This window comes from Pan troglodytes, chromosome 8, assembly GCF_028858775.2.
Source record: "Pan troglodytes isolate AG18354 chromosome 8, NHGRI_mPanTro3-v2.0_pri, whole genome shotgun sequence".
Classification (NCBI taxonomy): domain Eukaryota; kingdom Metazoa; phylum Chordata; class Mammalia; order Primates; family Hominidae; genus Pan; species Pan troglodytes.
In genome coordinates, this window is record NC_072406.2 from 82328393 (window position 1) to 82353752 (window position 25360).

The following is a 25360-nucleotide window of genomic DNA, read 5'->3' on the forward strand; positions in this document are numbered from 1 at the left end:
GGAAACCAGAAGCACAAAACCACAAAGTCCCTCGAGGGCCCTCTCCCCATTCCCAGCATCAGCTGGAGTTTTGTCACTTACAAATCTGCCCATAAGTAACCTAGAAATATGCTGGGGGTCACCCGCAGAAACCCCCTCTGCTCGCTAATGGGTAAGCAGACGGCACCCCGCAAAGAGTCACATTATCTGCCCTTCCTTAAACACCTCCAGTGGCTGGCAGACCAGGCTGCAGTCTCAACCCCTGCTAGCCGTGTAAAAACGCACTCTGTCAGGGTGGGGTAACCAGAAGAGCACATTCATCTAGCTCTTTCTTCTTCAATGAAACCTATGGTATGGAGTAGGATCTAAAAGTGGAAATGTGCTGGCCGCAGTGGCTCACGCCTGGAATCCCAGCACTTCGAGAGGCCAAGACGAATGGATCACCTGAGGTCAGGTGTTCGAGACCAGCCTGGCCAACACGGTGAAACCCCGTCTCTATTTAAAAAATACAAAAATTAGCCAGGCATGGTGGCACGTGCCTGTAGTCCCAGCTACTTGGGAGGCTAAGGCAAGAGAATCACGTGAACCCAGAAGGCATAGGTTGCAGTGAGCTGAGATCGTGCCACTGCACTCCAGCCTGGGTGACAGGGCGAGACTGTCTCAAAAATAAATAAACAAACAAACAAATAAAGTGGAAATGTAGGAAGGCCATGAGGCTTAAGGAACACAGGGATTATGCACCTGTTAGCAAATTGAAAACAAGGCTCCTGTGAAGTCCCTGGTTGTTGCAGAATGTATGGGCTCCCCGACCGTGTGATGGCAGAGATTTGGGGTCCTGGGCCTCTCTCCACCTCAGGTCCCTCCTTTGTTCTCAATGTGCAGCTCTCCTTCCTGCCCTCACAGACAGACACTGGCCACCAGAGCCCAGCAATCTGCCCTGCTCTGAGAGCTCTAAATGGCACACGTCGTGACCACAAGCACGTACACACACATGCACATCCCAGAGGAGGCAGGTGCAGAGGAAAGGCTGGCTGTGGCCTCCCCAGCACCATGCAGCCAGCACACATGAGCCGCTCAGCCAGTACCACAGCAAGCACACCTTCCAAACCCAGAAAGTATCCTCTAAGGGGGGTATTTGTTTAATGCCTCTCTCTCTCCCATTTTTGTTTTATACAAGTTGCATTTCTAGCCACCACATCATTGGCATCTTATTCCAGAAGAATAGCATTAGTTCTAGCACTTGCCAGGCGGGTGCCATGCGCCAAGCAGTCCGTACGCCCACCTGCTGCGGTAGTTCTCCCGCCTGGCCTCTCCATCAAGGTGGAGACTGCCTCATGGTTTTCCAGCTCGTAGAGACGAACAGGTCCCGGCTCTTGGTCAGCCGAACCATGAGCCGGCCCACATAGAAGCCACTGATTTGGCCCACGCCGTCATTTCTCCCCATGGACAGGAGGAACGTCAGTGCACCTGCAAGCAGAGACACAGAAACAACCAGAACCTCACTGAACCTCCTGGGGCTGCACCTCCCAGAGTGCCGATCCTTCCCGAGGCCTTCAGACTCAGGGCCGGAAATGTGAAATTGCTTTAGGAAGGTGGGTGAGACCCTGATTTTTTTTTGTTTGTTTTTTTGAGACAGAGTTTTGCTCTTGTTGCCCAGGCTGGAGTGCAATGGTGTGATCTTGGCTCGCTGCAACCTCCACCTCCTGGGTTCAAGCCATTCTCCTGCCTCAACCTCCCGAGCAGCTGGGATTACAGGCATGCACCACCACACCTGGCTAATTTTGTATTTTTAGTAGAGACGGGGTTTCTCCATGTTGGTCAGGCTGGTCTCGAACTCCCGACCTCAGGTGATCTGCCCGCCTCGGCCTCCCAAAGTGCTGGGGTTACAGGTGTGAGCCACCGCGCCCGGCCTATTTTTAAAGAGCTCTAAGGGGATGTTTCCATCACCAGCTTGGAGAGTTTGTTCTAGTGGCCAGGTATGGGATAGCCCAAAAAGGCTTCCCCATGTTTAACCCCAAACTCTATTAAAACTGCAAAGCACATGGGGCCTCTCTTACCCGGCTTGTAGGCCTGGAGAGGCCGCTGCTTCACAGAGTTGACGATGTTGGCCACGGCGATGTTGGCGTGGAGGCCGGCAAGATAGGCCATCTTGGGCGTCCTCACGTCGGCACAGTCACCAATGGCGTAGATGTTGCTGTGGCCCTCCACCTGGAGGTGCTCGTTCACTCTCAGAGCACCACTGCTGGCCAGTCTGCTCTCTGCCAGAAGAAATGACACCGAAACCAAGACACTGAGCTGCTGTGTTAAGTGGCCACCAGGAGGAGGAGAGGGCGAGCTCTAGACGCTGGTCAATAGGTGCTGGTCAGGTCACCCTCCTGAGGCATGACCACCCCCTGGAGGTGCCTGCTCTAGAGGCCACCCTCCCACCTAATTTATTCCCCCCTGAAGTCTCTACCTCACAACTCTTCCTGCAGAGGCAAGGTTGCCAATGCCAGAGTGGAAATGGGTCAAAATACCAACAGGCCTCCTTTTAGAAATGTACATAACTCTCAACAAGTTACAATGATCAGCTGAGTCTTGAATTGACTTTTGAATGTAAGTGAGATTTTAAAAATAAATGCAGGCCAGGTGTGGTGGCTCACGCCTGTAATCCCAACTCTTTGGGAGGCCGAGGCGGCCAGATCACTTGAGGCCAGGAGCTCAAGACCAGTCTGACCAATATGGTGAAACCCATCTCTACTAAAAATAGAAAAATTAGCCGGGCTTAGTGGCATACAGCCGTAATCCCAGATATTCGGGAGGCTGAGGCACAAGAGTCGCTTGAACCCAGGAGGTGGAGGTTGCAGTGAGCCAAGATCACGCCACTGCACTCCAGCCTGGATGACAGAGCAAGACTCTGTCTCAAAAAATAAAAATAAAAAACAAAACTGAAGCATTAAAAATAAATGCAGAGCTTTAATAAATGGCAAACTGCTTTTTTAAAGGGACTTTTAAAAACTTGTATTTGAAAATACAACATTAGGACAATTTGGTATTAAATTCTGGGATCTCTGTCCATTATAAGCCCTCAATCCCACTGCTACACACAGCCTGGACTGGCTTCCTTTTCCTGGGATTGGATCATTACTTCCTGCTGGACACAAGGCAGGAACTCCTTGTCAGGGAAGGGCATTTGGGAGTAAATGACAGGGAATTGAGGACACAAAGCAACCACCAGGCCTGGCCACTGAGTCTCCTGCTCACAAATGGAGGCTTAAACACACATCAGTCCACCTCTGCCACCTCCAGCCAGCTAAATACGCAAATACTGAGCTTTAAGAAACGAGGCCATGTTACCAACCCCACTCCCCGGTCAATCCAAGCTCAAGAGACCAAATGTTTTGATCTGGGTTTGGGGGCAGCAGCACGCCTGCCAAGAGAGGAAGGCCTGACCCTGAATTTCCTCTGTCCTCAGGTGAGGGGGAAAGAAACACCACCAACCTTTGTCATCTCTCTGACGCCTGTTCCCATCTCTTACCACTAGGGGGCGGCCCTAATTTCAGAAGATTCTGGTCACCTTGGCCACCTTGGCCACCTGGGGCCGAGCCATGGTCACAGCTGAGGAGAGCTCAGCAAGGGTGGACCCTCACTGAATTTAAAGTCTGAGCTGTTGGGAAGAAAGGGGGAAGGCAGCAAGGTGTGGACTCCTGGGGGCAAGCACTGCAGGGCATTCAGAGGGTACTGGAGAGCAAGGAGGCACAGGGGAAGCCCGGCTGGGCACCTGCTCACCAAACGCTTTGCGGTAGGCGGAGCTGTTGATCTTGATGCCGGTGCAGAGAATCACCAGGTTGGTGGCCACCTCTGTGCCTTTGTCCGTCTGCACTTTGATGTACTCTCGATACTCATTGAGAGGCAGCTCCTCCAGATTGCTCACCCGCTCACCTAGAAGGGGGTTCATGACCAGGAGGCTGGTGGGGACAGGGACCCCATCAAGCCTGGACCCCAAGCCAAGGCTAACCCTGGGGAGGGCCTGGACCTCTGGGGCCCAACTGGGCAATGGCTGCACCCTGTCTTCCCACCATGCCCCTCCCTCAGTCCACTCTATGCCCCACAAAGCTGATCTGGACATCTGGCCCCGAGGGGTCCCTCTGGAGAAAAGTTCCAGGAAGCCCCTGGAGGGAAGTGAGGCTGTTTCCCAAGAAGTTCTCAGAAAAGCTGTTTAATGGAAGACCTCAGACGCGCCTCTTATGAGTGCCAGCCGTGCCATCCTAACTAGGCAGGACGAGCGCTCCAAGTGCACCACGACAAAGGGGAAAGCCAGAGAAAGAGAAGCCAGCTCGCTACACTCACTGCCTAAAGTGACAGTGACGGCAGCACTCCACAGCCAGTTACCAAAAGGAGGCTGAGGCAGCCATGCGGGCCCTTCACAGGACAGGTGCCTCACCCTCCCGCAAACAGTGAGGGGGCTGGGGCCCCATGCAGTGAAGTGTAGGGGCCACAGCGCTGGAAGAGAATCTCACTTTCCAGCATTTGCTGGGTGGGTCTCGTCCCCTGCTCTACAAGAAGGCCACACTCCTCACCACTCTCAAAACATAAACCAATAAACCTATTCCCTCGACCACAGAGACATCCTATTTGGGGCAAATCCTTCAGATGCACCCAAGAAAAATCATTCAGCAGACAGGCATCCCACCATCTGCACTGCATCCAAAGCAATAACCAGGACATGGAAATCCCGTAAGTACCAGGCCCTCTTCCCTGCCCAGGGACGGGCACAACTTCCAGCTGGTCAAGGCTCAGATGGGCTTTGATGTTCATGGCCTCTTCTGAGCGCTTCATGCTCCACCCCAGGACACAGTGGAAAAGAGAGAGCCTGGGGTGGACCGTAGCCACCCTCCTGCTGGAAGCAGTCACCAAGCCTCCAAGCCACATCTCACCAGGCCAGGGCAGGGCAGGGAGGGAGGTGAGGGTGCACGTACTCAGCAGCAGCTGCACGCCCTTCCGGAGGAGGATCTCCCTCACTTCCTGCCGGACGGAGGGCAGGAGCTCCTTGTCAGCCAGGGCCACTTGGGAGTGAATGAGAGTGACCTGAGGACAAAACGACCACAGGGCCTGAGAAGGAGCCCCCAAGTCTTCAAACACAATCATTGCACGAACGTCCACCTCCACTCATACCTCCAGGTTACAGATGAGGAAACTGAAGCTCCAGAGAAGTAATCTGTCCAATGCCAGGACCAATTAGTGGTGAGCTGGGCTTAAGCCCACATGTTCTAGACTAGGACTCTTTCAGTACCCTCCTGCCACACCCAGGCCAGAGGACTACCAATATGCCAACATGTCACAACCTACACCTCACCTAGGGCCACCTGGAAAATTATCTTCAAGCATCCTTGGGCACTTATAATTATACAAGCCATGGGCATTCCAACAGTCAATCAGACTGATGTCAACATTAAAGCTTGTTTAAAATTAGTGCTTCCAGGCATGTCTACTTGCTGTCTGGGACAACACAGGGAAGCGTCCCGGGCACCTCATGTTGCAATCATGTTCAAAGCCTGGGCTTTGGTATCAAATTGCCTGGGTTGAAATCCCATCTCTGATACTCACTTGGACACCTCCCAAAGGCTCACTAACATGGGCACAATAGCCCCACTCATAGGAATTTTGTAATGATGAGCAAAAAAATACATACAAAGCATGTAACTCAGCACATATTAAGTCCTTAATAAAGGGTGGCTGCTACTACCCTTACTGTCTACAAATCCTAAACATGTGGATATTTTACTGAGTTACTTGAACTTTTTTACTACTTCAGACTGGTCTGACCCCTGTGAAATAAGAAGAAAAGTATATATTGGTCTCTGCCCCCAGTTCCTGATGCAGAGCTCTTAAAACCCTTGTAAATTGGGGTACTAAGAATCATTTGTTCTAATATTTGGTCCTCATTGCCGGTTCTTGATACAGAGCTCCTGAGATCTTTGTAATGTCCTGAGTGATGGGAGGGTCTGACGTAGAGCTCCTAACTCCTTGGATGCTCCTGGGTGATGGGAGCATCTTTTGTTCTAATGAAGCTACTCCTGATGGGCTCCTGGATGATCGCTGGTCACCAGAGAGACCAAGCCAGCTTAGAAGTCTGGAACTTTCAGCTCCAGGGACGAGAGGGGGCTGGAGATTGAGGTCATAATCAACCTTGCCTACCTGATGAAGCCTCCATAAAAATCCCTAAAGTACAGGGTTCAGAGAGCTTCCAGGTTGGTGAACATGTCCACATGCCAGGACAGTGGTGCACCCCAACTCCATGGGGACAGAAGCCCCTGTGCTCAGGACCCTTCTAGACCACGCCATATGTGCCCCTTCATCTGAATGTTCATTTTTATCCTTTAAAACATCCTTCGTCATAAATCAGCAACAGCAAGTAAACTGTCTCCCTGGCTTCCATCAGCTGCTCTAGCAAATTATTTAACCCAAGGAGAGAGTCATGAGAATCTCTATCTTGCAGCCAAGTGGGACAGAAGCGTGGGTAAGCTGGGGACCTATGGACTTGCAACTGGTGTTTGAAGTCGGGGCAGGATCGTGGGACTGAGCCCTTGACCTGTGGGGTCTGCACTAACGCCAGGTAGTGTCAGAATTGAATTGAACTGTAGGACACCCAGCTGGTGTCAGAGAATTGGTCAGTGGGGGAAAAACCCACACATCTTATCCCAGAAGTGTGGAGTGAGTAGAGAGAAAAACAGTTTGGTTTTTCCCTATAGAACCTTCATAAATCAAAATGAATGAATGTAACTAGATCAATCACTCATCATAATTTCCAACAATTTGTCAGAGAACAGCCATATAATTAAGTTATCCTCTATTGATTTTTCTTTTCAAAACCAACCTGCCTTTCCCTGAGGAAAAAAGATCCATTCAGAGGCCCCACATGGCTCTCAGAAGCCGATCTGGCTTCAACCGCAAGCAAGCTCTCGCCTAGAGGACCTGTAATGACGTTTATCACTCAGCCCTTGCCAAGCCTGGACAGGGTGCCAGGATTTCCTCTTTCTCGCTAGGTTGCCCGGTAGGATCTCTGTCTTTTGAGCATGAGAAAGCAACAGGGCAGGCTGATGTCCCCTCCCCGTTCCCACCCATGGGCCGAAGGCAGTGCTGTTCAGTCATTGCCCAGCGTGGGCAGAAAGGGCTGTGCTGCAGGCTCCCCACCACCATGGGGCTGCTCAGAGCAGGGGCTACCATATCAGGCAGAGACCAAAGCAACAACTGAAGGTGTCTTTGTCCAAGCTGGTTGCCAGCAAGAGGTAATCAAATATACATTTGTATCACAAAGGCCTGAATTCTGAAGGTGACACAGAAGTTCCGCTTTTGCAAGGTATTGCCCCTGGGCTTGATCCTCCAAGTTGGAGCAGAGGGCAGGACCTTTCCTTGAGAAAGGACACACCCTGAGCAGCTCCGTAAGGTCAGGTGCAGCAGGATCCCAGCTCTGCAGGAAAAATCCCCTATAGAATCGCACCTTGGCACAAAACAGAAATATACACTCCCAGTTTATATGAATAGAGCTCCAGACTTCTCTGCCCTGAGCAAATTCCTGATGTTCCTAAGATAATGCAGAAAAAAGCCAACCACTTAGAGCTCCAAGGCAAGGCAGCCTGGCTCACCTCTTTCTCAGGATATTCTGTTTTAATCTCTGCTGCCATCTCCACTCCAGCCGAGCCTCCTCCCACCACCACGATGAACCGTGAGCGCTGGACCTGGAGAAGAGGACATGTGAAACAGGGACATATGAAACACACCTACACATCCACCTCTGTCTGCTGGTTCAGCCTGTGGTGTGGCTCCCTGGGCCAAAGGAGGGCAGAGAACCCTTTCCACATTTTGAGTCCAAATGTGCTTCCTCCCACCCACCTCGCAGAATCGCTGTGGAAGATCGTGGATCTAAGCCTGCTCTACAAAACAGAGCCTTATGAAAACAGGAGTGGAAGGGACCCGTGAAAAGCCCCAGGAGAGGAAAGTCAGAGACATACCAAGGGCAACATGAGCAGGTCTAGGGTGCTCACATCCTGGCTCCAGCAGCAAGTTCAAGGTCTCTTCCCAGGAAAGTCTCTTCCTAGTGACTCTCCAACTCTATGGCTACAGCCAGCAGCTCTGAGTACCCCCGTGGCCTCCCAGCTGCAGGCCTAGGCATCCCCAAGGCTGTCCCTCCATCTGCCCACACTGCCCCATGCCTTCAGTGCACAGCTCACCTGCCTCACCATGTCCTCATAGGCCTGGATAGCAGCCTGCTGGCTGGAAACCTCATTAAACTTGCCTGGGAAGGGCCCAGTGCTGCCCGTGGCCAGGATAAGATGAGAGAAGGGCAGGGCCTGAGAGAAACCAAAAAAAAAAAAAGATGAGGGTAGGGCAGGGTAGGGCAGGCCTAGGCCTCTGCATCCTACTCCCGGCCTGCCAGCCGGGACAAACCAGGCAAAGAGGCCCCTCTAGGCACCCGAGGCAGCCCCCATGGGAGGGGGTGAAACCACCATACTGGTTAGCCCAAAGGATGGCACTAGAACCTGGGGAAAGACCTAAGGAAGTAGAGTTTACCTCCGCGTGGAGAATGTGGGGGCAACTGGAGCCACCCAGCATGGCAGTGGGAGGGGTGCCTGGAAGCAGGAGGCAGGGCTGCAGGATAGGACACTGCCCACGGGAGTTAGCTCAGAACCTCCCGGGTGTTTTAGAAGAACCCTCCTCCTGCCTCCGCCAGGAAGAAAAGAAAGGGAAAGAAAGAAAGACTGATCAGTAGTGGCATCACATCTGTGAACAGCCACTGCACTGAGCAACATACCAAGACCCCATATTAATTTAATTTTTAAATTAAAAATAAATAATAAAATAATTTAATTTTTATTAAATATTTTATTAAAAAATAATTTATTTTTTTTAATTAAAAATAAAAAAAATTTTAGGCCGGGCACAGTGGCTCACACCTGTAATCCCAGCACTTTGGGAGACCAAGGCGGGCGGATCACCTGAGGTCAGGAGTTTGAAACCAACCTGATCAACATGGCAAAATCCCATCTCTACTAAAAATACAAAAATTAGCTGGGCGTGGTGCCATGCGCCTGTAATCCCAACTACTCAGGAGGCTGGGGCAGGAGGATCGCTTGAACCTGGGAGGCAGAGGTTGTGGTGACCCGAGACCATGCCATTGCACTCCAGCCTGGGCAACAAGAGCAAAACTCCGTCTCAAAAACAATAAAAAAAATTTTTTTTTAATTAAAAAAATTGTAAACAAAGAAAAGGAAATCTTGTTTGGAGCCTAAATATATAAAGTTGACAAAAACAGAGCTGCTCCAATGGGAGGGGCTGGAGGGCCTGGACTCCACTCAGCCCCTACTTTCCCCTGAACCTCCAAGATGCCCTCATGGAATCTTCCAGGGCTCTGAAACGCATGGCTGGAGACTGCAGGACTAGGGGACACTCAGTAATCTTTCCAACCAGGAAGCTATCTGGCCCCATTAATTCAAGAAGGGCTGGGTCACACTAAATCACAACTCATCAAGCAAAGGAATTGTGTTTCCTTTTGTCAATGCCCCCTTAGCTTCAAACACCAAATGGGGCTGGGCTGGACGTGACACTCATCCAGAGCTGGTGGCAGCTTGTCGATGGAGCTGAAGTCATGGCAGGTGTGTTCCAGGCTCCATGATGCACATGTGAGGTGGGGGAACACACAAATGAGTGAAGGGAAACCTCTGCCCCAGTGACGTCCCGATCTGGGGGATGTGGGACCATGCGTGTGCCTTTTTGTTCTAGACAGAGCCGAGGGCTGGCCAGGCCTGGGAGTTGTCTGGGACGCTGGCTTTTAGAGCATGGGCTCTGGGCTAAAATTGCATGGGTTCAAATCCTAGTTCAGTCTCTTACCAGCTGTGGGATCTTAAGCAAGCCATTTAACCCTTTAGCTTCTCTGTAAAATGAAGTTATACCACCTTCACCATAGAGGCACGGTAAACATTCATGAGACTTACGTAAAGGCTACAAACAGGGCCTGGCATGCAGGAATTACACAAGAAATATCTGCCACCATATTCTTGTGGTTGCTGTGGTCAAGCCTTTGTTTATGAGGAATCCGCTATCTGCCTAGCACCAGGCAGGGCTTGGGGCTCACAGACAGCATTCTCTTTTTTTTATTTTTATTTTTTGAGATGGAGTCTCTGTCTGTCACCCAGACTGGAGTGCAGTGGTGCAATCTCAGCTTACTGCAACTTCCACCTCCGAATTCAAGCAATTCTCCAGCCTCCTGAGTAGCTGAGATTACATGTGCCCACCACCACGCCCAGCTAATTTTTGTATTTTCAGTAGAGACAGGGTTTTGCCATGTTGGGCAGGCTGGTCTCAAACTCCTGACCTCAGGTGATCCGCCCGCCTTGGCCTCCCAAAGTGCTGAGATTACAGGTGTGAGCCACCGCCCCCAGCCTAGCTCTCTCTTGACCCTGGAGGATCCCGCCCAGGCCCTGCAGAGGGCCCTTGAGCCAGCTGGCAGCCGGGCTGGCCCTCACTCACCTCGCCGCCCTGCAGCAGCACCGTCTGGTTCTTCAGGTCTATCCCCACTACTAGCCCCTGCCGGAAGTTGTCCTTGAAAGTCACCGAGTAAGAAATGAATGTCTTTTTGGCGAACCCTGGGGAAGGGACACAGAAGAGGTCATAGGGCAGAGCCAGGCTGCCCACGGGAAGCCAGAGTGACTCAGAACCTTTCACGAGCTGCAAACCAACAGGGGTGCCCTTGACCAAAGCGTCGGGCCATTAGGTATGCCTGAGGTACCCCTACTTCCTAAAATGCCAATCTGGGCCTCAGACCCTCAGAAAAGCTCAAGCTTTTACTTCTAGGGTCTCATTATGGTGGCTACTTAAGACCAAAGACCTTGAGCTTCTCCAGAACTTGTCTGACAGTGGAATGCAAGCACTTGGCCCTAAATGGAGAAAACCACCCCCAGCCCTAAAATCAAGCCCCAGAGCAGAGACAAGACCCCCCTCACAGAGACAGCCCCAGACGGGAGCACGTTACCTGTCTCCACGGAGGCTCGGAGGGCAGCCACATTGTGGTGGAAGGAATCCTTCATGTCCACCAGCATGAAGGGGACGTTCAGGGCCTGCAGCTGGCTGGCTGCTGCGATCCCGCCAAAGCCCCCACCCACAATCACCACGTGCAGAGCTCCCGATTCCACCGAGACCTGGGACCCCATCTCGAATCAGGCACTGCTGGGAAGAAAGAGGAGAGCATATCAGAGTCAGGGAGGCTGGGAGGGCTGGGAGGACCCACAGTGAGAGAGGCCTCGATCATGAATTGACCTTTTTAGATGAGGTAAATCTTGGATTAATTAAACTCCAATTTTATAAAATTTGAATTAAATTCAGAAGGAACAAGGGGGTATCCCACTTCCAGCCCATTCCCCAAACACCAAGTTCCCTTCTCCAGAGGCATCCGCTGTTATGTAACAAGTTTGGATGACTCCTTCCAGAGATAGTTTATGCAACTATAATCACGATTATTTTTTGCACCCATTAAACAAAGTGTTCTGCACATTTGTTTTTTACTTGATATATTCCATCAAAGACTTTTGGGAGAGATTGCAGTGGGGCAGGAGGAAAAAAAAGACTTTTGAAGAGGGGAATAATGTTCACTCAACAACATATATGAATTGAACTCCTGCTTTTTGACATGCTCTGTGTTGTGTATCCTGTGGTCAGACAGGCAGATATGGTCCCTGCCTTTATAAGGGCAGACCTTACAAAGTCAAAGAACCAGGTGGGCAATGTCAATGACGTAAGAAGCTGGGAAAAGGTGCAATAACAAGAAACAGTGGGCACACCTGTGGGGAACCGGCAAGCATAGGCCACATCTAAAAGAACAACAAAAAACATTCTTTAAGCACTGCACTAAACAAACACCGCAACCAGATTCAGCCCAGCTCACAGGTCACCAACTTAAGATCCAGGTCTAAGGAGGTCAATTAGCAGGTTACAACAAGAATCCTGCAAAATTCTGCTGCTAGGGTTTGAATATGTCTCCCAAAAAGGAACAGTGTTGAGAGGTGGGGCCTAATCGGAGGTGTTTGGGTCATAAGGTCTCCACCCTCATGAATGGATTAATACCAATTATAAAAGGGCCTCTGAGGCTGCAAGTTTAAGCTCTTCCTCTTTCTCACTCTCTCTTTTGCCTTCCACCATGGGATGACTCAGCATGAAGGCCCTCACCAGACACTGGGCCCTTGATCTTGGACTTCCCAGCCTCCAGAACCATGAGCCAATACATTTCTGTTCATTATAATTACCTAGTCTGTGGTATTCTGCTGTAGCAGCAGAAAACAGACTAAGACAAATGTGGTGTGAACTAAGACTGTGATCATGGAGTAGGAAGGAGGGGCCACAGCCGTATGCTACAATGCCTGGTTAATTTTTTAATTACTTGTAGAGATGGGGCTGGGTGTAGCAGCTCACGCCTATAATCCCAGCACTTTGGGAGGCTGAGGCAGGAGGATCTTTTGAGCCCAGGAGTTCCAGACCGGCCTGGGTAACATAGAGAGACTCTGTCTCTACAAAAAAAAAAAAAAAAAAAAAAGCCAGGCGTGGTGATGGGGACCTATAGCCCCAGCTAATTGGGAGGCTGAGGTGGAAGGATCACTTGAGCCAGGGAGGTCAAGGCTGCAGTGAGCCGTAACTATGCCACTGCACTCCAGCCTGGGCCACAGAGTGAGACCCCATCTCAAAAAAATAAAACAATAAAAATAATAAATATTGGTAGAGATGGGGGTCTCCTTTTGTTGCCCAGGCTGGTCTCAAACTCCTGGGCTCAAGTGATCCTCCCACCTCAACCTCCCAAAGTGCTGGGATTACAGGCATGAACCACTGCACCCAGTCCCCATTTCTTTGTATGACCTCAAGATGGTATATAAGCTTCTGTACCTCTTTTGGGGGTCGGGTCTTCCTTCTGAAGGCTCCTGTGTACACACACATTAAATAAATTTATACTTTTATATTTGTATAAAGTTGCCTTTTATCCAACTCAACAGCCTTGGGCCCTACAGCAGCAAAGTTGCCTGGGCTCCCCAAGCCAGCCTGGAAGGCTGGTAAACAGGGTTACCTGTGCATCCCAGAGTCTGCCCCAGACAGAGGAGGGCCCAGGGGCTGGCCTGGGGCTGCACCAGAGGCCTTGCCTCCAGCCCAGCAGAACCCCAAATTAGGATGCTTGCAGTGTTGGCCTCAGGCAGGCAGAGGGCTGCTGGTGTGGGAGGAGCCGCACAGCCCACTGAGGGGCACTCTTGACTGCAGCTGAGACCCTGAGAGGTGACAAGCAATCAACCCTCCTCCTGGCCTGTGCTGAGCCCTAAAGAGAGGCAGAAATAAGCCAGGCTGCTGGGGGGAGATGCTGAGAAAAAGAAACAAAGCTCACACTATACAGAAAGCAGCCCCAGAGGCTCAACAGCTGCTGTGGGCTTCAGGAAGGGGGACTGGAGGGGGTGTCAGCGAAGGAGGAAGTAGACTCTGAGGCCAGCCTTCAAGTATAGACATCAAGCCACTGAACAGGCTCATAAGGAAGTGTGTTCCAGCTCATCTGGGACCCTCAGGCCGCTGGAAGGCCACTGCACTGCCCTGATCATCTTTGCGGGTCTGGGACACAACCCCTTCCCTCTCTGGGCCTCAATTTACCCCCTATAATGGGAGGGGACTATAAGGCCCAACCGGCTATAATATCCTGAGATGTCCTTATACACACTGGTTTCCAAGACATGGTGGTGGTTCCCCAAGACGGTCCCCAAATCATCCCACACTTATGGGGCAGCTTTTGGTTAGAACTCCGGGCACTGTTCCCATTGGTGTTCAAATGCCCACTGCCTAACTTCTCCCCTGGGGGCGGACAGTATAGCGGACGGAGGGCACTGACACAATGGATTGGAGGGAATTTAAAGTTGTTTCTCGTGGGTCAAATGGTCCCCAAAGCATTGAGGCTTGAACATACCCATTTCATAGATGAGGAGGCTGAGCCCTCGTAGTGATTAGGACCCAAGACAAGTCCCCCAGCAGGCAGGGCCACCCTGGCTCCTCTAAGCCCTCAGAAGGGTTGTCTAGAGCTAATCCCAAGCGTACCTCAGGCTGAATCTGCCAACTGGGCCAGAAGGGAATGTCTCCTAGAGACCAGGACCCAGGAGGGCCCACAGGCCCAGCCAGAGGTAGCAGTGCACACCAGGAGCTGCGCAGGGCCTGAGAATGTAGGCAGTGATGAGGCAGGCCGTGGGTGGCGTGTGTTTCACCAGACCCTGGCAGCGTGGAACCCTCTGTGCTGGGTCTTACCCTTGGGGCTGTCAGCCAGGGATGAGGTCAAGAAAACACCCAGAAAGCCCCACTTCCAAGTTAGCTGGGCATGGCCCCTGAGAGGGGCTACGCAGCTGGCCGGGGATAGGGACAGGGGAGCCCACTGTGCGTCAGGTCACACTGGAGCACCCAGGGACACTCAAAAAGGACAGCCTAGAGCCCTGAAAAAGAGCTGAGATCAGGGGGCCTTCCTAGCAGAGGAAACAACTTGGGCCAGAGGCCCAGTGGCAGGAAGGGAGGAGGCAGGTAGAGTTCAGGGCACCTGTGGCAGAAGGTGGAGAGGCTTAGAGGACAGGTGACAGGGGCCGACAGACAGACAGCCTGCCATGCCAGGGCAGCTTTGACAACCAGGTGGACATACAAGCCTGCTCCGGGCCCTTCATGGGATTTCCTCCAGGGAAAGAAAGTCTAGTGACCCCAGAGTGGACCTCAGGGGCAATGAGTTGACCAAAGGAGCCGAGCCCTTGACCCCCAGGCCCCTAGTATCATCAACCTGCTTCCCCGAAAGGGCAAACTCTTGCCTCACCCAAGGAAGGCAAATTGCTTATCTGGGGTTCCCTGTGAAGGGCCTGGGGCCTGAGGGGACACCCAGACAGAGCAGGGCCAGGGAGGGGAGGCACTTTTCCTCTTCATGCTGCCTGAGGCCTCTCCTGCAATCTGCTCTCTCTCTCTTCTCTCTCCTCTACTGACCCCTGCCACCCTTACTTGTGGAATAGGGAGGCCAGTGACTCTCCAGCAGATTTCACCCTGCCTCTTTGGCAGCCCCTTGCCCAATACTCTTGGACATGCCGACTCTCTTTGGCTCTGCCAGTGTCGGTTCTTGCCTGGCCCCAGAAAACAGTGAACTCCCCTCTGCTTGGCCATGATCTACTTGGCCAGACACCTAAAGCAAGGGCTTAAGCCATGGAGCTGCATTTCCAGCCACACACCCTGTAGGAGATGAAAATGCACGTATGGAATTAGTGGATGCCCAGTTGTATGTTCTAACATAGCAGTAGTGCTGTGCAAACCTCCACCTGTGTGACACTCCATCAATCAATGGAAACTGCCACCAATGAGAGGCTACAGGATAAAATATTATAAACCCATACAATGCAGTACTGTGTAGCCAGTTGTTTTTAAAGGGTGAGTGATGTTTTGTTTTGTTTTTGAGATGGAGTCTCACTCTATTGCACAGGCTGGAGTACAGTGGCTCAATTTCAGCTCACTGACTGCAACATCTGCCTCCTGAGTTCAAGCAGTTCTCCTGCCTCAGCCTCCCAGGTAGCTGGAACTACAGGCATGTGCCATCATGCCCGGCTAATTGTTTTTTGTATTTTTAGTAGAGTCAGGGTTTCGCCGTGTCGGCCAGGCTGGTCTCGAACTCCTGACCTCAAGTGATCGGCCTGCCTCGACCTCCCAAAGTGCTGGGATTATAGGTGCGAGCCACTGTGCCCAGCCTGTGAATGATGTTTTTATACAAAAAGTCTGTCCATGAAAAAGTCAGGCAAGGGCTGGGTGTGGTGGCTCCTGCCTATAATCCTAGCACTTCGGGAGGCAAAGGCAGGAGGACTGCTTGAGCCCAGGAGTTTGAGGCTGCAGTGAGTAACTTTACCTTTGCTCCCTCCCACAACACACACACACAAAGACACACATACACAATCTGATTTACACAAAACATGTTTTCAAGGTTCATCCAAGTTGTAGCATGTATCAGTGCTTCATACCACTGCACTTCAGCCTGGGCAACAATGTGAGACCCTGTCTCAAAAGTAAAAAAAAGAAAAGAAAAAGTCAGGCAATATTTATTTATTTACTTATTTTTAATTTTCTTAGGGACAGGGTCTTGCTCTATCACCCAGGCCAGAATGCAGTGGCATGATCATAACTCATTATAACCTTGAACTCCTGAGCTGGCTAATTTTTTTTTTTTTTTTTTTTTTTTTTTTTTTTTTGTAGAGATGAGGGTCTCACTATGTTGCCTAGGCTGATCTTGAACTCCTAGCCCCTCAAGGGATCCTCCTGCCTTAGCCTCCCGAAGCACTGGAATTACAGGTGAAAGCCACTGTGATTTCGAGCTGTAGAAAAGATTCAATGAGATCATTTATGTAAAGCATTTTAGCATGGTGCCTGGCACACAGTAGCAATGAATACACAGCAGCCACATTTTATATATATATATATAAAATATATGTTGCAGATTAGTTTGCCCAGTCCCAAAAAGTCAGGCCACAGAACCACATGAAAGATCTAATCCCATTTATGGCCAGTAAGACACATCCACCTCAGTATGTATACACATATACAGGTAATGATTACAGCAGTTAGCATCTGTTGCACTTTTGCCCATATCTTCGATTTAAGGTATGAGTTTTTTCTCCTTATTTTGGAAAAAAGTTCAACAACTTGCCCAAGTTCAATTCTCAACACATCAAACCTGCTCTCTGAACCAACGTGCTAATAGTGGTCATAGATGATGTTTTCATTTTCTTCCTTAAGCTTTTGTATTGTTTGAATTTTTTTCAAACAAGCATATGTCATTTTTGCAGAAATAATGTCTTTAATAATAGGACAGACCGCTTACCATCTAATTTTTTAATCAAAATAGAATTCACATATACAATTTACCACTTAAGATGTAAGTTCACAGTGAGCTATGATTGCACCACTGCACTCCAGCCTAGACGAGACCCCATCTTTAAAAAAAAAAAAAAATGAGATGTAGGCTGACTCACACCTCTAATCCCAACACTTTGGGAGGCCAATGCAGGCAGATTGCTTGAGCTCCGGAGTTCCAGACCAGCCTGGGCAATATGGTGAAACCCCATCTCTACAAAAAATACAAAAATTAGCCAGGCATGGTGGCACATGCCTGTGGTCCCTGATATCAGGAGGCTGAGGTGGGAGGATCGCTTGAGCCTAGGAGGTCGAGGTTGCAGTGAGGCATGATCATGCCACTGCACTCCAGCCTGGGCGCCAGAGCAAGACTCTGTCTCCAAAAAAAAAAATTTTTTAATTTAAATTTCAAAAAAGATGTAAGTTCAGTGGGTTTTAGTGTATTCACCAGGTTGTGCAACCATCACAACTATCTAATTCCAGAACACTTCCATCACCCCCAAAATAAATCCTGTACCCCACCTACCCTAGCCCTGGGCAGCTACTAATGTTCTTTCTGTCTCTATAGATTTGTCTGTTCTAGATAATTCATGTAGATGGAATTATACACTATGTGGCTTTTTGTTTGTGACGTCTTCCACTGATCATCATGTTTTCAAGGTTCATCCAAGTTGTAGCATGTTATCAGTGCTTCATTCCTTTTCCTGGCTGAAAAACAGTCCATTACTGGTGTATGAATAGACCACATTTTGTTTATCCACTCATCAGCTGACGGGCACATGGGTTGTTTCCACCTTTTGACTATGTGAATAACGCCACTATGAACATTTGTGTACAGGTTTTTGTGTGAACCAGTCTTCAGTCCTCTTTAGTATATATTTAGGTATGGAATTGCTGGGTCATACAGTAACTTGAAGTTTAACTTTTTGAGGAACTGCTAAATCCACCATCTGATTTTGAACTGAACACCAAAGCCCCAGTGGGAATCACAGAGAATCTTAACTATGTCTGTCTAGGTTCAAGAATGTTAGCTTAAAAGAAGGCCTAAGAGAGCGGAACAAACCCTGATTGTCCAGGAACTCCTCAGTAACTTTACCTTTGCTCCCTCCCACAACACACATACACACAGACACACACACACAATCTGATTTACACAAAAATGTGCTCAGTCAATCCTGTTTTCTCTGCCAAGAGCATCCACCCTGATCTCAAGGGTATTATTCCACAATAAGCAGCCCATAGGACTACTGAAAAACCAGGAAGTTACATTTATGCCAAAGCTGTTCAGAGGTTGTGCCTCAGAAGACACACAGCAGGAACCGTGTGGGCTCTGATCAAAGCAAGAATGTCATCCCAGAGTTGCTCCAGTATTGCTTCACAAATATTACAAATAAAACACGATGCTTTTTGAGTCGTCATGGCTCACACAAAGGGTAGGTTTCAACATCAGCCTCTGGAGAGCCACATTCCCAGAGTGGCCGTCCCGGATAAGAAGGCCACTACAGCACGACTCACAGCACCATGGAGGTTTCCTCCACCTGCGGGACACAGCAGGATGGAGAGGGTTGGGCGGCCTCCCTTCCTGGGACACTCCATGGCCAGCCCCTCAGGGACTACTTGAAGAACAGAACCCCCAAAAGACCAGTTTCTGAAAAGGGACTCAAAGTCTAAGGGAGGCAGCCTCCTTTTATCCCCAGGGGAGGGCAGCTCTGGGGCAGACAGGTTCATCTGGATGTCATATTCACTCCCGCACAGAAAACCTAGGCCAAGCAATTTGTCCATCCTCCTCAGAGCCAGTTTTGTGGTCCCCATGGTCTGCCCACCACCTGTACCCGGACGCTGGCTTCATTTGGCCACCAGACAAAAGTCAGGCTGGCCCTGGAGTCCACCGGCCTGCCCAGCCCATCACTTCTGGGCTAGGTAGTGCTAAGCCTGCCCAGCCCACCCTGGCTGGGGCTCAGTGACCTCTTCTTGGTGACACACTGTGCTCCTTGGAGAACTCCTCTCTAGGTGCTGGGGTGAGGGCAGGTGTGATCTGAGATCCCGGGGCTCTCTGGCAGGTGCATGCACGCACACTGGAACCTGATACAGGCTTTTGAACACAGGTGCACAGTCCAGAAACCTGCAAGTCCCATCCCAAACTATATCTGACTCTCTGCCCTATGCCTGTCCTCCTACAGGATCATCAGCCCCCAAGAGACCTCACCCCTCCCCATCCTCACCTTAAATTCCAGGGTCAAAAAGACTCTCCTTGTAGGGAAAGGCAGTGTGTTGATCAGGTGGTATTGGAAGGAGAGCCCCAATATAGGCCACTAATTCAGTTCCAGGTGGACTGCACGCGTCCCATCAGAGTTAGTTTACTCACCGCTTGTCTTTGTCCCTGCAGCACCCAGAGCTTCGGGAAGGGAGAAGCAGTCTTCCTAGTGCTGCACCCCCTAGCTCCCCCGAGCCTATGGGCACTGGGTTGACTCCAGTTTCTTTCCTCTTAGAGACTGAGGTTTCTCCCTTTCCTCTCACACCTGCTTCTGTCCGGACCGGCCGCTTCTACCCAGCGGACCCTCGGACGGTCCTCGCAAGATCCGGGTTACACCCGCCCCGTGTTCCCTCTTCCCCGGTTAGCCCTTCCCGGCCTAAGCCCATCTTCCTTAGGAAAACTTAGCAGGGATTTAGGGGCCAAACCAGGAGGGTGGAGTTTTCTTTGCCCTCGGCCAGGAGCAAATCTCCCTGTTGCGTTTTTTGGGGGAGACGGAGAGGGGCGGGCCTGAGCCGAGTATACCTCTCCTCGCAGCGCCACAACTGCGCGCACCGACCTCCCCACGCCAGACGCGGCGTGAGCCAGGCCTCTGATCCGCTCGCCCCTCTTCCGGGTCCCCGTCCCGCCCGGGGCGCCCGGGGTCTCGAGAGCCCGCCTGGCGGCGCGATCTCACCTGTCGGCCGCGCCCGCGCGCTCTCGCTCCGGCTCCCGCTCCCGCTTGGTCGTCTTCCCGAGTTACCGACCCGAGGCGCTCCCGGGCGGGGCGTGACTCAGCACTCGTGCTGGTCCCCGACCCCGCGGCAACGCCCCGGCCAGGCCCCGGAAACGGTCCTGGCACGCTGGGGCTGGTCTCCGAACGGCCCGCCGGACTAACCTTGACCCTGAGCGAACGGCCTTGAACTTTGAAACAAATGCTCCCATGGCCAGATGTCGCCTCTCCGGCTCCTGCCAGCACCCGCGCCCCAGTCCTGCCGAGCCATTCAGACTTGGTTTAAAGTGTCCTTTCAGCATACTTTAAAGCAAAAAGAGAGAGAGAGAGAGAAAGGGAGGGAAGGAAGAAAGGAAAACAAGCGTCCCCCTGTTCCTCTGATTTTCTCGAGGACACCTTTAAAGCCACTGGAACCTTGGAGAGTGGGGCTCCCCTCACACGTTGGGCGCACTGCCAACATCCTTCCTTCAGACATACACATAATAATTCCGCAAACCCTGTTGAGCTCCTACATATGCCAGGCACTGTGCTAGGCGTTGGAGGGATAACTTGAAGAGAAAACAGACAAGGTTCCTGCTTTCATGGAGGCGACAGTCTGGGAAAAGACAGATATTAAACACACCACCAAAAAATACATGTATAGAGAAAACCAAAACCATGTATCACCAACTGCAGTAAGAAAGATTGGGCATGGCCAGGCACGGTGGCTCATGCCTACAGTCCCAGCACTTTGGGAGGCCAAGGCGGGAGGATCGCTTGAGCCCAGGAGTTGGAGACCAGCCTGGGCAACATAGCGAGACCTACAAAAATTAGCCGAGCTTGTTGGTGCACACCTGTAGTCCCAGCTTCTCGGGAAGCTGAGGTGGGAGGATTGCTTGAGCCCAGGAGTTTGAGGCTACAGTGAACCATGATCATTCCACTGCACTCCAGCCTAGGTGACTGTGAGATTCTGTCTTGAATAATAATAATAATAATAATAATAAATGAAATGAAAAAATAAAAAAGAAAGACTGGGGGCAAAGGAAGGGTGCAAATACTTCTCTCCAAGGATGAGAAAGAGGTAGATTTAGGTAAAGAGGAAGGAAGTGTGGTCTGGATGTGCAAAGACCCACAGGCAGGACAATGACCTGGAAGGCAGTGTATTGCCAGCTCAAATCAGACCAAGCTAACTCAGCGAAAGATAAGCCATCTCCATCTACTTACTGCAAATATTAGCACCTACTTTAAGAGTTGTGGATAAGGGCCAGGCACGGTGGCTCACGTCTGTAATCCGAGCACTTTGGGAGGCCGAGGTGGGTGGATCACCTGAGGTCAGGAGTTCGAGACCAGCCTGGCAAACATGGTAAAACACTGTCTCTACAAAAAATTAGCCTGGCATGGTGGCACATGCCTGTAGTCCCAACTACTCAGGAGGCTGAGGCAGGAGATTCACTTGAACCGGGAAGGCAGAGGTTGCAGTGAGCGGAGGTCATGCCATTGCACTCCAGCCTGGGCAACAAGAGCGAAACTCCATCTCAAAAAAAAGAAAAAAAGAGTTGTGGAAAGGCCTCAATGAGATCATTTTTATAAAGTGTTTTAACATGGTGCCTGGCACACAGTAGCAATGAATACACAGCAGCCATTTATTATAGATATTTTATATTGCAGATTATTTTGCCCAAGGCAACCAGAATGATTTATTTCTGATGAAAAATCCTACTCATCGTCTTAGAAAAACAATAAGCTAATATTTATTGATCACGAACTAAGTGCTTTGAATGCCTTCTCAAGTTTTTTTGTTTTTGTTTTTTTCACAAAGGTCCTGCAAGGTAAGTTTTATTAATCTCCATTTTGCAGATAAGGAAATTTAGGCTCCTAGAGGCTAAAGAATTTAGGCAAGGTCCCTCAGCTAGTAAAGCAAGGGGGTGGGCCTACAATGGAGGTCTGAACCATGACCCCTTTTTTGGGGGTAGGGGGACGAATCTGGCTCTGTCGCTCAGGCTGGAGGGCAGTGGCATGCTCTCGGCTCACTGAAGCCTCCACCTTCCAGGCTCAAGCGATTCTCATGCCTCAGCCTCCCAAGCAGCTGGAATTACAGGCACCTGCCACCACGCCCGGCTATAGTAGAAACGGGGTTTCACCATGTTGGCCAGGCTAGTCTCAAACTCCTGGCCTCAAGTGATCTGCCCACCTCGGCCTCCCAAAGTGCTGGGATTATAGGTGTGAGCCACTGCGCCCAGCCTGAACCATGACCTTAAAGCCAGGAAACCCCTCAGCAAGCATCATCCCTAAGGAGCCAGAGGGCACTGCTCAGGCAAAGCAGAATCTCAGTTGTGGGGAATTTACTGGACATGTACCCACTAAGATGTGACACAGAGAGGTGAACAGAGAGGCTACAGCCTGCCCACTGCACGGAATCAGCCCTGAGGCTTGGGAAGGTCATGGAAGGCTTTGTGTAGAAGGTAGGCGTGCAAGGATGAAGGGGATGCCAGCTGGCAGGATGCAAGGAAAGGACTCCAGAAAGAGCAGGACAAAGATAAAGCTGGAAGAGAGGCGAGAGAGGTGTGAGGTGGCCCAACACTGGGCTCAGGTGTGCCAGGGCTGGTGTGGCCCATCTCTAAGGACCTGTCCCAAACCATGAAAATCTTTTTTTTCCTTAAGACCTGCTACAAAGCAACAAACCATGAAAATCAAGGAATTTTTCTGATTATCACTCTATACTTTCTTGGCAACCAGAAGACACCTCCATCCAGGAGAGGGGACATGGTCTCATGCAACCCCTCCAGGTAGCTCACTGCACACCACTCCTCTGGTCCCACCCAGCAGTGCCCATAGCTTTGGAACTGAAAATCAGGGCTCGCTGCCTAAAAAAGGGCTTTTGTCTCTGAAATTCCAAGTGCCAGAGGTAGCAGGTGGTTAGGATGCTGAAAAAGTGGCAAGTTCATTCCATGGAACTTTGACGGTTAGTGGGGAGAGCAGGCAGATTGTCTAACATGACGGAATCTAAGAGGAGGAAGCGTTGCTGGCTCTCTGCTGTAATGAGCTCAGCCAGGCCTGTGGGTACTTCCTTACAGACAACAGGTGGCTTTTCTGCTGGCTCCCAGGGCTGGAGGAGCTCCAAGGTACTGGGTCATCTCAGGAGCCCATAGAAACAGAGGCAGTATGCCCACTTGAAGAACAGGCAACTCTTAGATCTGAAGAGCCTGGTAAATGTTCTCCTTTTTCCATACGTAGTTCCAACGAAATTTGTAAGCTTCAAAGAAGAGAGGAATATCCTCGTTTCTTCCTCTCTCCCCCAACACATGGTTTGGTATAGTGTTCCCAGCTAGGGAGAGGCTATATTAATGAAGGTAAGTTCTGCTGCAATGACCAATAGATTCCAAATGTAATGGCTCAAACACAACAGAAGTGCATTTCTTGCTAGGGCATCAGTTCCAGGCCAGTGGACTGGTTTATGAGGCTGTCTCCCTTCACACAGGCATCCAGGGACCAGGCTAACAGGACATGGCAAGTGAGTGCCACTCATGGTCCCAAATTAGATATTTGTTTTTCTTTTTTAGAAACAGGGTCTCCCTCTGTCACCCAGGCTGGAGTGCAGTGGCATGATCATAGCTCACTGCAGCCTCGAACTCCCATGCTCAAGCCATCCTCCTGCCTCAGCCTCCCAAGTAGCTGGGACCACAGGTGTGCACCACCATACCTGGCTAATTTGTGTGTGTGTGTGTGTGTGTGTGTGTGTGTGTTTGAAGAAACAGGGTCTTGCTATATCGCCTAGGCTGGTCTCAAACTCCTGGGTTCAAGCCTCCTAAAGTGCTGGGATTACATGCGTGAGACACAGCACCTGGTCTCAAATTAGGGAGCTCGTCAGTTCTACCTCCTGTGTTGTCACTTGATCTCACCACCACCAGTCCTGCCTCAGCCATATTCTCTCTCACCAAGCCACTGTAACTGGTCCCTGGGCCTGTCTTGCACTTTTCCAATTTTCTCTCCACAAGGAAGCTGTGCCACACTTCCTTGTCCCAGCTCCTGCCACTCTCAGCCTGGAACACTCTGTTTCCAGTCCACTTGGTAAACTCTGAACTCTCTTTTCATAGTTCAGAGCCTGAATCACCTTGAAGCCTTACCTGACCCACCCCTTCTGGGCCCCCAGACATACTCTTCCCTGGACAGAGCTTCCCTGCTTATTGCACTAATGGGCTGACACATCAGTCTCCCCAGAGTAGCCTGTGGGTGCCTTGATGCCTGTATTAGTCCGTTTTCACGCTGCTGATAAAGACATACCTGAGACTGGGATGAAAAAGAGGATTAATGGACTTACAGTTCCACATGGCTAGGGAGGCCTCCCAATCATGGCAGAAGGCAAGGAGGAGCAGATCACATCTTACATGGATGGCGGCAAGCAAAGAAAGAGAGGGCTGGTGCAGGGAAACTCCCACTTTTAAAACCATCAGATCAGTGAGACTTATTACGGTCACCAGAACAGCACAGGAAAGACCCAGCCCCACGATTCAATTACCTCCCAACAAGTTCCTCCCATGACATGTGGGAATTGTGGGAGTTACAATTCAAGATAAAATTTGGGTGGGGACACACCCAAACCATATCAGTACCCACACGTGCAAGAATAAACCCTCCTCCCCGCCCACCGCAACCCCCTCTCACAGCAAAGTCAGACCTCAGATCTAGGATTCTGCTACCATTAACTTACTGTAGAACTTCTCTTAAACTAGCCATGACCTCTGGACCCATACCTAATCTGTAAAGGGAGGAACAACCATCCCAGGAGTGTTCTGTGATTGCCCCGTGTTTTAGGAAAAACTCTCCTCAAATCGTGTTTTTCCTCTACTCTCATGCCATCACAATCATCAACACAGAAGACTTCAGTGACCAAATGTGTGTGGGGTTTCCCCACCAAAAGCAGTGGACATCAGCCGGGTGTCCTCTAATTCAGTTCCAACACTATCTACCCAGAGACATTGTCAGACCCCACAGGTTGAGGGTTCAGTCTCCAAGACTGCCCCCCTCAACCACACCAGGCACAAGTCTAGGCCTCCAGAACTTCTGACCAACTGGCTTCAAGTTGAGTTCCCACGACCTCCTTTTTGGGTTCAATTAATTTGCTAGAGTGGATCACAGAGCTCAGAGACACACTTACTTATGTTTACCGGTTTATTATAAAGGATATCGCAAAGGATACAGATGAAGAGACGCACATAGAGCAAGGAATGAGGGAAGGGGAAGGAGTGCAGAGCTTCCGTGCCCTCCCTGGGCACGCCACACTCCAGGAAGTGCCAGGTGTTCAGCTATCCAGAAGCTCTCTGAACCCTGTCCTCTTGGGTTTTTATGGAAGCTTCATGACATCAGCATTCCTTCCCCTAGGATTGAGACCCTCTCATAGGAAGGTCTTTAGGACCCACTGTGAAAAAGGTGGGCGAACATTAGTGAAAGGATACCCAGAGGTCAGAGGCCTGTCCCAAGCCCTAACATACCCAGTATTCTAACAAATACTGGAACAAGGACTATGAGAGTTA

The 25360-nt window shown here is 50.6% G+C and overlaps 1 protein-coding gene across 9 annotated transcripts; it reads right to left on the reverse strand.

Annotated features, from left to right (window-relative positions):
• Window positions 1-1095: 1095 nt before the first annotated feature.
• Window positions 1096-24999, reverse strand: AIFM2 (apoptosis inducing factor mitochondria associated 2). 9 transcript variants are annotated; one of them, XM_054659674.2, is made up of 10 exons: window positions 17009-19241; window positions 16246-16349; window positions 10988-11178; window positions 10486-10601; window positions 8190-8309; window positions 7605-7697; window positions 4938-5046; window positions 3748-3900; window positions 2037-2237; window positions 1096-1446 (listed from the first exon to the last, which is right to left on the reverse strand). In XM_054659674.2, the coding sequence occupies exons 3-10, from the start codon at window positions 11163-11165 to the stop codon at window positions 1295-1297; spliced, it is 1122 nt and encodes a 373-aa protein (XP_054515649.1). In that variant the 5' UTR covers window positions 11166-11178; window positions 16246-16349; window positions 17009-19241; the 3' UTR covers window positions 1096-1294. The 9 variants fall into 9 exon arrangements, with proteins under 9 accessions (XP_054515649.1, XP_063637926.1, XP_063637927.1 ...); XM_063781856.1 differs by lacking the exons at window positions 16246-16349; window positions 17009-19241 and adding an exon at window positions 19815-24999 and having other exon boundaries at window positions 4704-5046; XM_063781857.1 differs by lacking the exons at window positions 16246-16349; window positions 17009-19241 and adding an exon at window positions 19815-24999 and having other exon boundaries at window positions 4704-5046; window positions 10988-11181.
• Between the last annotated feature and the right edge of the window lie 361 nt (window positions 25000-25360).